Below are 16,865 nucleotides of genomic sequence, written 5' to 3' on the forward strand. Positions count from 1 at the left end.
AGAGAATCCAAAGCAGGCTCCTCACCATCAGCACAAAGCCAGATGTGGGGCTCGGTTAGATGCTTAACTGACTGAGCCACCCAGGTGTCCCAGAATGAATCATTCTTATCAGTTAATGGTAGCAACCAAATCCAAGTTCCCAGAAGCCAGCCAAGGGCCAACCTCGCAAGCAGTCCTTTTCAAGGATAGCATTTTAAGTCTGCTATGTTAACTGTTTTCGGGACAATTACATAACTAATGACTATAAAAGTCTCAGTATCTTATAACAACTAACACTGCTTTCTCTCAGTTAGCTGTAGGGGGTAGCCATGGTGGACTCAACTAGACTTCAGGCTTTGTATTAGGTTCAGATCTGCTTCACAAATCATAGTTCCAGGAATGGTGGCTCCCTGCAGGCATGTTCTTCTCATGTCAGGTAGCAGAAATACAAGAGAGCAAGCTAAATCAGGCAAACACTTTTAAGGTCTCTACTTACAACATACCTCTTAACATTCCATCAGCCAAAGTAAGTCATACAGTTAAAACCAACATTAGAGGGATGAGAAAATATCCTTCATCTACTCTAGTGGGGAGAACTGAAATGTCACATGGCAAAAGATGTGAATGTACAAATCCTTTACAGAGAGGGATTAAATAATTGGAAAAAATAATCTAAGCTACACAGTAGGGATCTAGGGACCTCACAAAATTCAGAGGGCAAATGAGATTGGAAGCATCACCTTATCATTTTTGAAAATGATATTTCTTGGTTTGTTCATTAGTTTATTGAAATACCTATACCCAAAAGAGACTTGAAGCTGACAAGAAAAAATGTGCAATTTTAGTAATATTCTACGCAAGTTCTTTAGCGATATAATAATCAAATAATAAAAGCTAACATTAATGAGTGCTTACTATGTCAAGAGTGTCACATGCATTATTCCATTTAATCCTTGGTTGATACCATCATTATTTCCATTTTATAGATGAGGAAACAGAGGCCTAGAGATTTTCCCAAGGTCGTAAAGCTTGTAAGTGGTGAAGCCAGATTTGAATGCATGCAGCCTACATCCAGAGATTGTGTTTTTAGCCATTGTATTTTAAGTGTGTGCCAGACTGTGACGTTTCAATTTTGGACTACAAAAGTGTGCCAAAGTTGTGGAAGCACCACCAAATCTGCACATGAGTCACATGGGCTCATAGAGCTAAGGTTTAATTTGTCAAGAAAAGAAAATCTTTATCCTCCTCAACTAAAATACCAAGAAAACCTGACTCTTTCCCGTAGAAATATATCAACATACCATAGTTCAACTGTTTCATTTCCATGTTATTTAAATTCAAAGATTTCTTGTCTTTGAAGAACTGCTACATGAATACATTTCATTGATCAAAATAACTGCAAAGTTTCTAAGCAACCTTGAATTTCTACTTTCTAGACTAAAGTATCTGCTACACGTACCATCTCCTGTGACACTGTAAAGGCCATGTTTTCAGTCAACAAAACTAATCACAAGAGAAAACAATTAGAAAAATCTTCCATTTTCATTAAACAAGTACATTCAAGACTGTTCAATGAGTAATTGAACAACTAAGAAGTTTCTCTTTTATGAAGCAAGAATTCTGTAATGCAGATATACTTGTATCACATCCAGAATTTTTGGTCCTTCCCTCCATAGTTAGAGGGAAGTGCATTTTAATTACAGATATTCATTTCCCACTTGTTTTCTGAGATTAATAAATAATGAAAGTATGGTAGTATGCATCTGAAATCACTAAGGACATAATGTTAAAAGGCATACTCCTGCAATGAGCAATGGTCTGCCAACCATCTCATTTGAAGATGAGTAAATGTTATTGTAGGAACTAAAGTCTTGGGTATCTCTGATAAAATAAATTTAAGCACCCATTGTAGGGGCACCTGGGTGGCTCAGTCGGTTAAGCGTTGGACTCTTGATTCAGCTCAGGTCATGATCTTGTGGTTCGTGAGTTTGAGCCCAGTGGCGGGTTCTGGGCTGACAGCGTGGAGCCTGCTTGGAATTCTCTCTCTCTCTCTCTCTCTCTCTCTCTCTCTCTGCCCCTCTCTGCTCATGCTCTTGTATTCTCTCTCTCAAAATAAATAAATATACATTTAAAAAAAAAGAACCCACTGTAGGGAACTTATTTATTTTTTAAAATTCTTCAGTGGATCTTTTTTTTAAAGTTTATTTATTTATTTTGAGAAAAAGAGAGAGAGAGACAGAACATGGGGGAGGGGAAGAGAGAGAGGGAGAGACAGGGGGAATTCCAAGCAGGCTCCTCACTGCCAGCAGAGAGCCCGACATGGGGCTCAAACTCATGAACCACAAGACCATGACCCGAGCTGAAATCAGGAGTCGGATGCTTAACCTACTGAGCCACCCAGGTGCCCCCACTGTAGGGAATTTAGAGGGTTACTAAAAACATAAAACATTACCCAGATGTACTCAGCCTATAAAGCACAAGATACACACCAGAGAACATTTTTATCCTCAAAGACACAATTACCCAAATTAGACGAAAAACTGGAAGTAGAAAGAAAAACAAAAAGGACAAGGCCAAATGCCATATTTGAAGACAAGTTTGAAAAAGCACAGAGGAATACCTACCTTAGTCCAGACATGAACAATGAAGAGATGTGGACTATATTTGTCCACGATGACCTGGGCATTTGGAACTAAGGGATGGTTATTCAGTGAAAGAAGAAGGTGCTTAGTTCGAGTGTTTTTTATTTTGTTTATAACAAATCCTCACTTTCTCTGTTAGTTTTCCAAGAGCTCTGCCACTTAGCTAAAAAGAATGATTACCCTGGTTTATAAAAAATACAAAATCAGAGCTCTAAATGGATTTGTGAGATTTTCCAGAAGAGAGAACAATGATACAGTGGAAAGCAGGAACTGTTGGCAGGTTTCCACTTAAAGCCAAATTTCAAAAATTTTAATGGAAAAAGAATGTCCTTAATTTTCTAGGTATAAATTATTTATATTATCACATCAAATTGTTTATATAATCTAATTTTAACAAACAATTTTCCCCATGGGAAATATTTTAATATTCATAGAATAATTTTAATAAAATTAAAATTTCACTCTTAAGAATATTAATTACTATATGAATCCTGTGTGGACTCAAGAGTAAATGGCAAATTCTATTTTTCAGTTATCACTTGAGAACTTTACACTAGAATACTATTTACTGTTAATGAAGATTTGAAAGAAAAGAAGTAATTTCTTAGCATAAACTCAGCTTCAATATAATTAACAAAGTAACATATTTATTCATAAAAATCCATGAAAAAACTTAATATGTTAAATGTATCAGAAGTCTTTCTTTTAAGGGATAGCACTTTTCAGAAAAACTCCTGCACAAGGTAATGTGTTCCCCTCAAGACATCACAGCCAAAACCTAAGCATGGGAAAGTTCCTTAGAGGACATCCAGGCATCCAGGATTCCTGCTACAGCATTTCTAACAAGTAGCTTTCCAGAGCCTGTATGAATCTTTCCAATAACTGGGAGGTGGGGTCTACTATCCTTGGTCCAGCCTATTCTAGTGCAGGGGAGCTGTGACTATAGTAAAGTTCTTCCTGCTGATGAGTAGAATCTTTGTTCTTAAAATTTCAACCTACCTGGTATAAAATTAATACCACTGGTTATATAAAGTTCTAGCGTCCATAAAGCACCTCAAATTCCAATTCTTTTGTTCCCTAGTTGGAAGTAGCTAAGAATAGCATAGAAGTTCTATCACTCTAGGACTTGCAGAAGGAAGGGGACAAGAGGGTAGAGGTGTGACAGAGCAATGTAAAAGGAGACAGAAGACAACGAAATATTTGGTTCACAAGGATATTTTATGTCAGATTCAGTGACAAACATGGATATAATCCAAGACTACAAAATACAAAAGATGATATGGGTGTATGTGGTGTACGTGTAAGTATTTGTGTTTGTATATATATGAGTATATGTAGATGCCTGTGTGTATATATGTTTAATACATGTGCATGAGTGCATGAGTATATATACAGTTGACCCTTGAACAACAGGGGTTTGAACTGTGCAGGTCTGCTTATAAACAAGGATTTTTTTAGGTAAGTACAGTACACTCACTACTGTAAATGTCTTTTCCTTATGATTTTCTTAATAACATTTTCTTTTTTCTAGACTACTTTATTGTAAGACTACAGCATAAAATACATATAATATACAAAATATGTGTTAATCGACTATTAATGTTATTGGCAAGGTTTCAGTCAACAGTAGGCTATTAGAAGTTAAGTTTTGGGGGAGTCAGTAGTTACATGCAAATTTTTGACTGCATGGGGGTCAGCGCTCCCCCACTCCCATTATTCAAGGATCGACTGCATATATGTATATGGCATATGCATGTATGTGTATATGTGTGCATGTGTGCGTGCATATGAATATGTATGTATAAAATGCCAAGTCAGCCAATAGAAAAATCTGCAAACTATGTTCAATAATGGAAATGCAAACGTGGGTTTTTAGGGTATTATTTTTAACAACATAGAATTCACACAGCTACTAAACATGGCAGGAGTTATTAACAGACCAGAGAGGACGAAGGGAATTCAACAAACTTATGTTTATATTACGGTTTTAGAAATATTATTTTGAAACATCTGAGTCATGGAATGTGAAACTTATTATCTAGATATTTGCTATTAAGTAGATGAAGAAGTTCTCAACCAGTAAATCAAAATCAACCAGTAGATCACTCAGTATGTCAAGTCTCTTTCTGCAAGTGCTAACAAAGCTGATATCATGGGAGGGTAAGGGCCAGCAAAGCCATACCTTCCCGGGTGCAGCTCAGGGTCCACCGTTACAGGCCTTGTCTGCACTCTACCTATGCTATGCTTCAGGGAGCCAGCCAGCAACAGTTCCTCACAGGGGTCTGGGTTGCCCTGAGGTGAACACAGCCCCCACTGACAGGACACTCAATTATTAAAAGAGAATTCAAATACGTTCATTAGATCTCAAGATAAGGAAGAGAATAAACACAGAGAACATACATAGAACATATATTTTGTTTCACACAAACATAGAAACAAAAGAAGAAAGGGTTTGGGTAAATCGTTAGGATATTAAATTGTTACTAAATTTTACTCACCAAAAAGAATAAAACTCTACTCAGATCTAATATGGCAAAATGATAAAGCTACATAAACAGTTTCAGTTAATCATAAAATTGGAAACAGATCATTGGATAATGTAATATATCTTTTTCTAGGTAACACATAAACCCATTCCAAATTATATAGCCTGGTAAAGCACAAAAATTACTACTTTTGACCCATGGGCCAAATATCACACACCATCTGTTTTTGTAAGTAAAGTTTTGTTGCCACATGGCCCCCCTCATTCATTTGCTGTCTGTCTATTTTCATGCTAAAACATCAGAGTTGAGAAGTTGTGACACAGACTATTATGGCCCACAAAGCCTAAAATATTTACTCTCTGTTCCTTCATGGGAACAGTTTGCAGACCCCTGCCCTACATAATTACAGATCTTAAAATAAACACGTAGGTCACACTGCTAAACCATGACAGTCTCAGGGGAGGAAAGAACTTCACTTGCTTTATCATGTAGGCCCTTCCTTACAAACCAACAACAAAAAAGAATTGCAAAAACTGTTCCAAGGGTTGTGAGGGTATTTTACAGTTTGGAGAAATGAAGTAATTGCTCTTACTACTTGCTGTGTTGGTTCCTACCTGTTTTTCCTCCTCTTCATCTGAAGTGCTACTGGTGTTCTGGACATTTCCGCTGGGTCTGCTGGGTTGGTAACCTTTCAACTTTTCTTGAATGGACCAGTTTTTCTCTGGATGTGTTGTGTCTTCCTCATCACTTTCTGGGTTATTTTTCCATTGTTTCATCATTTCTAACACATTGGTTGGTCTTGCTGAAGAAAGTATGTTGCCCTAATATTAACAATGAATTTTTGGTGTTATAAACCGTTTAGAAAATTGAGATTTTTACATCTTTTAGTAACATATTTCCCCAAAGCCAGTAAATTGCATGGAAAAACTATAATGCTGAATAAATAGCAAAACTTCTGATGCCCTTTGGAGCATACTTCCTGCACTGACATGGCTCGTACCTCTTGACTGATCTCATGTACAACCCGTTAGGGTTCGGAGGTGGGGCAAGACCCCCTTCTAGAGCTATTTGTAGAAAACTAACAGGGAAATGCAAAGAATGAAAAAAACTTGCCCCAAGTCTAGTGGGTACAACACTAAGGACAAGTTTATATAATATCAAAATGTCTAGGTAGAAATGCTAAATTCAATTGAGTAAACACTGTTAAACAGCCTCAAAATTGTATTATCTCATGCCATTTCATGGAGAGACACTTTGTTGTCAGCAGATCTTATTTAAAATTTTTTTTTAATGTTTATTTATTTTTGAGAGACAGAGAGAGACACAGCGTGAGTGGGGGAGGGGCAGAGAGATGGAGACACAGAATCCGAAGCAGGCTCCAGGCTCTGAGCTGTCAGCACAAAGCCCAACGTGGGGCTCAAACTCACGGACCGCGAGATCATGACCCGAGCCGAAGTCAGCCACTTAGCCGCCTGAGCCACCTAGGAGCCCCTCAGCAGATCTTATTTTAAAATGGATTTTGTCTGTATTTGCATTGGACATTTTTGCTTTTGGGGTTTCTTTATTGTCATTTCAAATAATATACGATACAATAAACAAAAACAAAAAACAAAAACAAAAAATATCACTGTGTCCAAGAATATAGATATTTGATTTTTGATTTAAAAGCTTTTATTTGAGAGGCGCCTGGGTGGCTCAGTCGATTGAGCGTCCGACTTCGGCTCAGGTCATGATCTCGCGGTCCAGGAGTTCGAGCCCCGCGTCTGGCTCTGTGCTGACAGCTTGGAGCCTGGAGCCTGTTTCAGATTCTGTGTCTCCCTCTCTCTGACCCTCCCCCCTTCATGCTCTGTCTCTCTCTGTCTCAAAAATAAATAAACGTCTAAAAAAATTTTTTAAATAAAGTAAAAGATAAAATAAAATAAATAAAAGCTTTTATTTGACTGGAAGATTTCAATATGATGTGGTCATTTGAGTATAACTAATTCAGCACACTGCTTTTATCCCAGATGTGACTATCCCATATCAAAGTTGACTGTTTTATATTAACAATATTTTTCTCAAATATAATATTCCACTTCGTGCCAAGAAATACATGAATGTAGTCTCAAATGGCTCCCGCTAGAGTAGGAATGCCTTAAATATTTTTGCTCCTAACTCAGACTAGTAGAGAAAGTTTAGACAAGTTTGGATCACATTTGGATTAAAATGGGAAATTCAGGTGTGGGCACAGCTATGGAGTGATTCTGCATTAACTTGGTATGTGGGTGGATGGAAGCATCAGTGACACCAAATACTATGAAACAGGGCAGTGTAAGGGCAGCCATCTGAGCACGCTGTTGAGGATTTGTAGAGTTTAACAGATTTGTGGTTAAAAACACAAACACATTACTCCTGTATCCCTTGGATAAATTCCTAGCAATGCTATTGCTGGGTCATAGGGTAGGTCTATTTTTAATTTTCTGAGGAACCTCCACACTGCTTTCCAGAGCGGCTGCACCAATTTGCATTCCCACCAACAGTGCAAGAGGGTTCCCGTTTCTCCACATCCTCTCCAGCATCTATAGTCTCCTGATTTGTTCATTTTGGCCACTCTGACTGGCGTGAGGTGATACCTGAGTGTGGTTTTGATTTGTATTTCCCTGATAAGGAGCGACGCTGAACATCTTTTCATGTGCCTGTTGGCCATCTGGATGTCTTCTCTAGAGAAGTGTCTATTCATGTTTTCTGCCCATTTCTTCACTGGGTTATTTGTTTTTCGGGTGTGGAGTTTGGTGAGCTCTTTATAGATTTTAGATACTAGCCCTTTGTCCGATATGTCATTTGCAAATATCTTTTCCCATTCCGTTGGTTGCCTTTTAGTTTTGTTGGTTGTTTCCTTTGCTGTGCAGAAGCTTTTTATCTTCATAAGGTCCCAGTAATTCACTTTTGCATAGGGGCACTTGTACCCCAATGTTCATAGCAGCACTGTCAACAATAGCCAAATTATGGAAAGAGCCTAAATGTCCATCAACAGATGAATGGATAAAGAAATTGTGGTTTATATACACAATGGAATACTACGTGGCAATGAGAAAAAATGAAATATGGCCTTTTGTAGCAACGTGGATGGAACTGGAGAGTGTTATGCTAAGTGAAATAAGCCATACAGAGAAAGACAGATACCATATGGTTTCACTCTTATGTGGATCCTGAGAAACTTAACAGGAACCCATGGGGGAGGGGAAGAAAAAAAAAAAAGAGGTTAGAGTGGGAGAGAGCCAAAGCATAAGAGACTGTTAAAAACTGAGAACAAACTGAGGGTTGATGGGGGGTGGGAGGGAGAGGAGGGTGGGTGATGGGTATTGAGGAGGGCACCTTTTGGGATGAGCACTGGGTGTTGTATGGAAACCAATTTGTCAATAAATTTCATGTATATAAAAAAAATAAAAAATAAAAAAAACAAAAAAAAACACAAACACATTAAGTATGGAATGGTAACAATGAAATGAGGATCATTATGCAATTAATTCCCCATGATTCTTCTATTTCATCCTGTTTTAAGAAGTTCTATACTCTTACCACTTTCTTAGCATCCTGCTTTTGATAAAACACTACCCATAGCATCCTCTACCTGTTCACTCCCAGAATTCCTTCACCACGCTTTCTGCCAACCCATAGCCTACATTTCCTCCAAGGCTCAATTTGAGTCATCTCTAGTCAAGCATCCCAGAACTTCAAAAGATGTTGTCATCTTAAATTCAGATGAAGTACAGAAGGAGTCTCAGTAAAAGAGTTGGGATTGTCTACAATGGTAGAGTCTCTGATCTCTCATCTGAATGAGTTCTGACCTCCAGGGCTCTGCCAACAGCCCTGTTTGATCCCTATAATCCATCTAGCTTCTATTACAACTTCCTGGTTTCATCCTGATCTTTAGCCCCAATTTTCATGTAATTACAATATCAGCTCCTCGAATGCTAGTAGACCAAACTCTGCCTCAACTTGATTCTTTCACTAGCAGACAGACAATCTGATATTATCTATGTCTGTATTTCCAGTCCTCAATTGCCCTTCCCTGATAAACTTTCTGTAAGGTAACTCTTTAGATACTATGGTAGTCACAAAGGCTGCTCACCTAACATTCCTTTCTTCTAGGCATGTTGTAGACCTCTGCCTCTCTTCCTCTTCTGGGATATGACCATGTGAATTGTTTTGGCCAGTGAAATGTTATTGGAAATAGTATATATAACCTCTGGGTGGAAAATGTAAAAGATGGTGTGCAACGTATCATATCCCCAATTCCTTCATGAGTAACTACAGAAGCAGAGAGATGGAGCCTCCCTCAGCCTGGATCCCTGAGTGAGGGCAAAGTAAAACAAAGCCTCCTCCTCTCCTCCCAGCCAATGTGCGATGGAAGACATCAAGGACACTGAGATTTGGGGGTCATTTGTTACCACAGGATAATTTAGCCTGTCCTGATATAAATAGCAAATTAAACATTTGCATTCTGTAAGTCACTTCCAAAAAGCCTTAGAAAGAATGAGCCCATGGTACAACCAGCATACCCAACAAAACTGTAATGACTACAGAAGTCATATCCAATTAGCACCATGTGATAGCCCATTTATTCAGGCAGTCCTTGCTTTGCACAGTCCTGATGTGTATGAATTTCAATCATCATGACTTAGTTAAATACTATCAGTCACCCAACAACACAGTTCAAACTGTAGTCACCATGGTATACTAATACTAATTACATGAAGTTCAAACTTCACTGCTAGCTCTTCAATCCACAATCACCATGTAAATTACAGATGTGCATTGTGATCAGTGACGGATCATGTCACTTCTTTCCCAGTCTGTCGTGACGGGACACCGGGCATTTGCTATTCAGTTCACACACAGGCAGCAAAGCATGCAGTTGTGTTGCCTCCTTGCCTCCCAGTGAACTTGCCAGCTAAGAAGAAGGTGTAGCAAATAAATGAAAGGGGATCAGGCTGGAAGTGGAATCTGAATCAAATGTCAGTGGAGCAATAGCAGAAGCAGCTGACCTTGGAAGCATGGACACTGCCACCATTTGAGAGAACCTAGCCATGCAACCCAAGGAACTTGGTGAAGGCAAACTTATAAACATAAATGGGAGGAAAGTGGTGTGCAGAAACGATGCAGGTGCCCCAGAGACCGTGCAAAGAAGGTGACATTTAAAGAATTTTCAGAGATAATTTATGACATTGAAAGCACAAATGATAAAAGTTGGAAGCTGACCCAAACTTAGAAAATTGTATTATAACTCACCAAAATATAAAAAAGACGCTTCCCTCTGTATTGTATTATATTCAAGCAGGAGAAGGTAAGCACTGTTTAAGCTAATTTTGATAAGTTTTTATTAAAAAATTATATACTTTAATTCTGATATTTCTAACGTTTTAAACTCCAATGCACTAAAAAATCAGTTTATCTTTCATTTCATTTTCTAAGTATTATAACCAACAGTTTTCAATGTTTAACAAAAAATTTTAAAGTGCATGGAACAATCCTAATTTTCCCCAATGATTATTAACATCACTTTGCTCTTTCAACCTGCATTGTTGTTTTTATGGTCCTGTGCTACTATACAAACCAAGGATTCCCTGGATTATCTTGAATCTGCATCTCCAGCAATCTTTCAAATGCTTGGTTCACATATACATATGCATAAGAGCTTGATGACTGACACTCTAAATGCCTAAAGTAGAGCGCTTTTGCACTCAAAGAAATGACCCTATTTCTCATTCCAAAGAGGCTGTGGAGAAAAGAAAGGATTCAGGATAGGACATTATTCCCTCCGAAACATGCTACTTGGAAATCTCTAACTCCTTGTTTCTGACATTCATGTGTGATACCAAACAGAGCACAAATAGTGATACTGACTCCAGACTTTCCCTGTTGTCTACAGTCCAGTCAATAACTTACTAGACTACCTTCTTCTTGCTTGCTAGCAGTTGGAGGAGGAATTGCATCGCATTCTTGGACTGACCGATGATTAAGTGACCCAGGGCTATGTGTCATGAGCCTTTTAGGGTCAATAGAAACTACAAATGAACCAACCACCCAAAACAAAGATGGGTGGAATTATTAGGGCAGACACTGTAGATTGTGTAGATTTTACCATCAGGACACTACCCTCTGAATTTCCTTTACTGGCTTGGGGAATCAGGGGTCAGACACTGAACTCATCAACTATGAAATAGTACGAGGCAAGAAAGCGGCAGTAACAGACCAATAATCTGAGGCTTTCAAAAGTAGAACACCAACCTTTTGGTTACTAAATTTCCACTTGTTTAACTAACAGATGGCTGAGGCTATTTTACTTTGAAAAATGGAAAATGAACACCCATGGAGAAGAAGCGTTGGCAAAAACTGAGATTTGGATTTAAAACCTTAGTATTAAATGAAGACCACAAATGGAGACCCAAACATATGCCCTCATCTAACATACCTCTCAAGGACGGCAACTCTAAGTATTTGGTAAACAATAAGTATGCAACAAGTATTTTTAAATGAATGAATGAACAATATTCATGAGCTGGGGTGAGGTGATACGAAACATAAAATTAGCAAAGCTAAAAGAAAACATTCGAGGTCTTTAGCTTTTGGTCATCATTCTATTTCCTGTAAATAGCCAGAACTCGTCATTTTGTGATGTTCCTAACAATATATATGTATTCTTAATTGAGTATAGTTGATACCTAGGAATAAATTTTTTCAATAGGAAAGTGGAATAGTCACTTTATTAAAAAACATAGAAGAATGTTCAACTTCACAAAATTAATAAAACCCAAATCAAAACAATGAGATGCCAATTTTCACTTAACAGATGGACATAAGTTTAAGTTTGACAATACTCTGTATTGGTAGGGGCGTGGGAAAACAGGGTTTCTCATCTACTTGCTTTTTTTTATTGGATCACATAGGAAATCAAAAGGGAATTTGTTTGTTTAATTTAAATTTTAGTTAACATACAGTGCAATATTGGTTTCATGAGTAGAATTCACTGATTCATCACTTATCTACAACACCCAGTGCTTATCACAACTGCCCTCCTGAGTAGGGGTACATGGGTGACTCAGCTGAGCATCTGACTTCGGCTCAGGTCATGATCTCATGGTTTGTGAGTTTCAGCACCGTGTCAGGCTCTGTGCTGACAGCTCAGAGCCTGGAGCCTCTTCGGATTCTGTGTCTCCGTCTCTCTCTGCCCCTCCCCCACTCATGCTCTGTCTCTCTGTCTCTCTCTCTCTCAAAAAATAAACATTAAAAAATTAAAAAACAAAAGACAAAATGAAACAAAAAACAAAAAAACCCCACAAATGCCCTCCTGAGTACCCATCATCCATCTAGCCCACCCTCCACCTTCATTTACTTGAGCTTTTTATGGGAGGGTAAATTAGCAACAGCTTATCAAAATAGATAATTCACATTCTCTCTGACCAGTAATTCCACTGTTAAGAATTTATCCTATAGATATGATAATACAGTATGCATATCTACAGCATAGATATAATACAGTACATGATAATACAGTAAATATATATTTATAAGAACATTTGTTGCACCACTGTTTGTAACAGAAACAGTCTGAAACAACTTAAATGTTCCATATTCATATTCATAGTGGACTATTTAGAAAATAATAGTGTCCATAGTTTGGGATATAATGCTGCTTTTTAAAAAATAAGGAAATCTTTCCAAGATATATTAGATAGAAAAGAATAGCATGCATAATATGAACTTGCTTGTGTAAGGTATGTATATATATGTAATTATATAGAATTTTTTTAAAAGAATGCATAGAGACTTAACAATGGCTATCTTTAGTAAGAGGGAATGAGGGGGATGGAGGAAGAAAGTTACTTTTCCTTTTTTGTTTACCATTTAAATCACTTACCATGGATAATCCTAACTATTACCTTTATACAAGTAGTAATTAATGTAAATTACAGCAAGAAAAGAAATAATGTAAATTGCAGATACCAACATGAACTCTAGCACCCAGCAAAATCACCAAACTCGTCCTCATGGGTCTCGATGAGCCATGAGCATACCATGATGCTGCTCGATGAGCAGCATACCAAGGTAATAATGACCACTGAAGTAAGCAACTGTGTGCCACTTTACAATTTTTCCTAAAAGTCATCTCAGTGATTTTCTTTTAGTGCAGCAACTATACAAATATACAAGGTTTAGTGCTGATATTCTTATTCTTCAGGGGAAAGCAGCCTGAGAAAGTTAGTAATTTACCCTATGCCAGAAGTGTATTTCCAATTGCCTGCCAAGAATTTCTAGCTAGAGGTGTTGTGGAGCCTTCAATAGCGTATTGTATATTTGAAAGTTGCTAAGACAGTAGATCTTAAAAGTTCCCATCACAAGAAAAAAATTGTAACTATGTGAGCTGATGGATGTTTTAACTAAACTTATTGTGGTAATCATTGGCAATATATACATATGTGAAATCATTATGTTGTACACCTGAAATTTATATAATATTATACATCATTTATATCTCAGTAAATCTGGAAAAATAAAAACAAACTCGATATATTCCAAACCAACATTCTTCAAACTGTGTACACCTGGCTGTACATGAAGACTCTCAAAGGGATGTGTAGGCAGGGATAGTCTGCGGGGAATCTATTTCAAGGCCCCCAATTTCCAATGATCTATTCTTTTTCAAAAGATTGGCAGTAATCTTTTCTATGTTCTTTTTCTTAAGTCAGCTTCTTCCAATTCTCATTACTGTATATATATTTGTGTGTCACAGAATGCTCATTTATCTAAAGTATATAACAAACTCCTATAAATCAATAAGTTAAAGACCTAAAACCAAATAGAAAGATGGAGGGAAAGAGCTTGAACAGATGTTTCACAAAAAAAGATTTAAAAAAGAAGAAGATATCGAAAAGGCCAACAAGCACAATTAAAGTGGTTAATTTCATTTGTCATTCAGGAAGTGCAGAATAATTAAGGAATCTACTCCTGAAATCATTGTTTCACTATATGCTAACTAATTTGGATGTAAATTTTAAAAAATAAAAAATAAAATAAAAAAAAACACACTCTCTCTCTGTGTCTCTCAAAATAAATAAATGAACTTAAAAAAAAAACACAATGAGATGCTATTATATATCCTCCAGAGTATCTAAGTTAAAAATATTGACAAAATAAGCACTGGAGAAGATGAGGAGCAAAACTAGAACTCACACATTGCTGGTGTGTGGTAAGCCCACTCTGGAAAAGGGAACAATGGAATTTTCTAGTTGGGGATAGAAATGTTCTATATTTTGTTTTGGGTGGTAGTTACACAGATACATACATATATAAAAATTCATCAGGCTATATACTTAAAATCAGTGTATTTTGTAGTTAAGTAGATTATGTATTAACAAAGCTATGATGAATTTAAAGATCAATTTCATAGCTTCACAGATATTACTTCATGTAGTTTAATCATTTTTACTAATATATATTATTCCATTGTTAGACCATACCACAATGTATTCATTCACCAAACTGCATTTGGGCTGATTCTGGGATTTTGCTCCTATATACACTTCTATATTCCTGGTATATAAGTGCAAGAGTTCCTCTTGGGTATATTCTTAAGAGTGAAATTTCTTGGTTGTAGAGTATGTGAATGGTTAGCTTTATAGGATGGTGTCAGACCCTTCTTCCTTTGTACCAATAAATACTCTCACCAGCAATGATTAAGGGATACACTTTATCTACATCCTTTCCAACTCCTAATATTGTCAGATTTCTTAATTTTTGGTTTATCTCACTGAAGTCTCAATTTGTATTTCCCGATCACTAATGCAATTGAATATCTTATCACATGTTCATTAGCCAAATGTGGGTCATCTGTCATGAAATGCCTGGTCCTGTCTTTTGCCCATTTTCTACTAGGTTGTTTGCCCTCTCTGTATTGATTTGTAAGAGTTATCTAAATTTCATGATATTAACCCTTTGTTGATTATTTGGGTTACAAAAAGCCTTCTCCTAGTTTATAACCTGTTAACTTCACCTACAGTATTATTTTATGAACAGAAAAGTTCTGAAGATTAATATTTGTCAAGTTTATCCATGATTTCTTTTATGTTAGTGCCTTTGTTATCTTGCTAATAATATCCTTTCCTATACCCTCCAAGGCGCCCAAATTTTTCTTCTATATTTTCTGCTAAAAGTTTCAAAGTTTTAGTGTTTAATATTTAAGTCTTAGATTCATTTGGAGCTGATTTTTGTCTATGATGTGAGATAGGAGATAGGATGTGAGATAGGAAAAATGGATAGGTTATCCATTTTTTTTTCATATGGATAACCATTTATTCCAGCTCCATTTATTGAACAGTTTCTCTTTTTCCCACCAATCTGCCATATGACCACTGTCATAAAAGTCCCAGGTGTCCAGTTCCATGTATATTTGAAAATATTTGTATAATTCCTTTCATTTGAATGATAATTTGGGTGGATACAAAATTCAAAGTTAAAGTTCTTTGTCTTTTTTTTTAAGTTTATTTATTTATTTTGAGAGATATAGAGATAGCACAAGTCGGGGAGGGGCAGAGGGAGAGGGAGACAAGAGAATCCCAAGCAGGCTCTGTACCATCAGCCCAGAGCCTGACGCGGGGCTCGAACTCACAAAATCATGAGATCATGACCTGAACCAAAATCAAGTCTGATGCTTAACAGACTGAGCCACCCAGGTGCCCCAAAGTTCTTTGTGTTTTAATATATTTAGAATATTACTCGATTTATGCGCATATCCAATGTTGCTCCCCAAAAGTAAGATGTCAATGTGATTCTTGCCCTTTTTCATATGATTTGCTATTTCTCTCTGGGAGTTTTTAGAGTTTTTTCTTTGTTTTTGATGTTCTTAAATTTCATTATGCCTCTTTTGTCAGTTCTTCCTTATCTCTCCTATTTAGGATTCTTCCATTTGTTGAAATCTGAAATCTTTCTTTTTTCTTTAATGCCGATTATTTTATCTCTATTATTTCTTTAAGGATTTTCTCCTCCTCCTTTTTCACTTTTCCTGTCAAATTCCTATTATATGAATTTGGGCACTTTTACTTTTAACTCCACATAACTTTCTCTCTCTCTCTCTCTCTCTCTCTTTTTTTTTTTTGTATGTTCAATTTGTGTATCTTCCTGCTTCCCTCTGTAAAGTTCTATAATCTGATCATCTAGTTTTTAAATTCATTCTTCAGCTGCACTCATTTCACTATTAATTATATAATTGCATTCTGTATTTCAACTATTATACTTAAATGGTTCTACTTGGTTCTGTTTTATTATTTCATATACTTGCTTCATATTATTAACATCTTCCCTTATGTCTTTTAGTATGCTCACTTTGTTGATTTTCAAATTTTGGACTGCCTATTCAAAACTCTCCTAATGGTGTCTGAAACTTGGTCTGTGATCTCATCTTCCCCAGGGAATACTTGTCCTTGGGAGGACAGTGTATGGTTCTAAGGCCAAATCCAGGTCCTCAACCCAGGAGTTTAAGGAAAAGTAGGGGTAAGAACCCTAAGCACCAAAAACATGCCCCCTCCAAGCTATTCCTCAGTCCAGGGCTTCATCCTTATTAATCTTCTCCCAGGAGAAATGACCTTAGGTACTCCTAAAAGTATAACCTTGTATCGTTGACACTTTCCCCCTTCATTTTACTTGACTTTTCCACAGTATTTGACTCTCTTTAGCAGTCCTTTCTTGAAAACTTTTCTGGATTTTTATATTACCCTGGCCT

The 16,865-nt window shown here is 36.9% G+C and overlaps 1 protein-coding gene across 2 annotated transcripts in view; it reads right to left on the reverse strand.

Annotated features, from left to right (window-relative positions):
• Positions 1–16,865, reverse strand: part of STK33 (serine/threonine kinase 33) — a 67,724-nt gene that overhangs the window by 12,817 nt on the left and 38,042 nt on the right. Inside the window, exon 11 of one of the 2 annotated variants that reach the window (XM_047072434.1) lies at positions 5,722–5,928. The exons of the other annotated variant lie outside the window; for it this stretch is intronic. Within the exon in view, the coding sequence (XP_046928390.1) occupies positions 5,722–5,928 (207 nt within the window). The remainder of the gene's footprint in view (positions 1–5,721; positions 5,929–16,865) is intronic. 2 annotated transcript variants of the gene reach the window in all.

This window comes from Lynx rufus, unplaced genomic scaffold (assembly GCF_022079265.1).
Source record: "Lynx rufus isolate CCGP_SWC_20201006 ecotype Redwood Valley unplaced genomic scaffold, mLynRuf1.p SCAF_9, whole genome shotgun sequence".
In the NCBI taxonomy this organism is placed as follows: domain Eukaryota; kingdom Metazoa; phylum Chordata; class Mammalia; order Carnivora; family Felidae; genus Lynx; species Lynx rufus.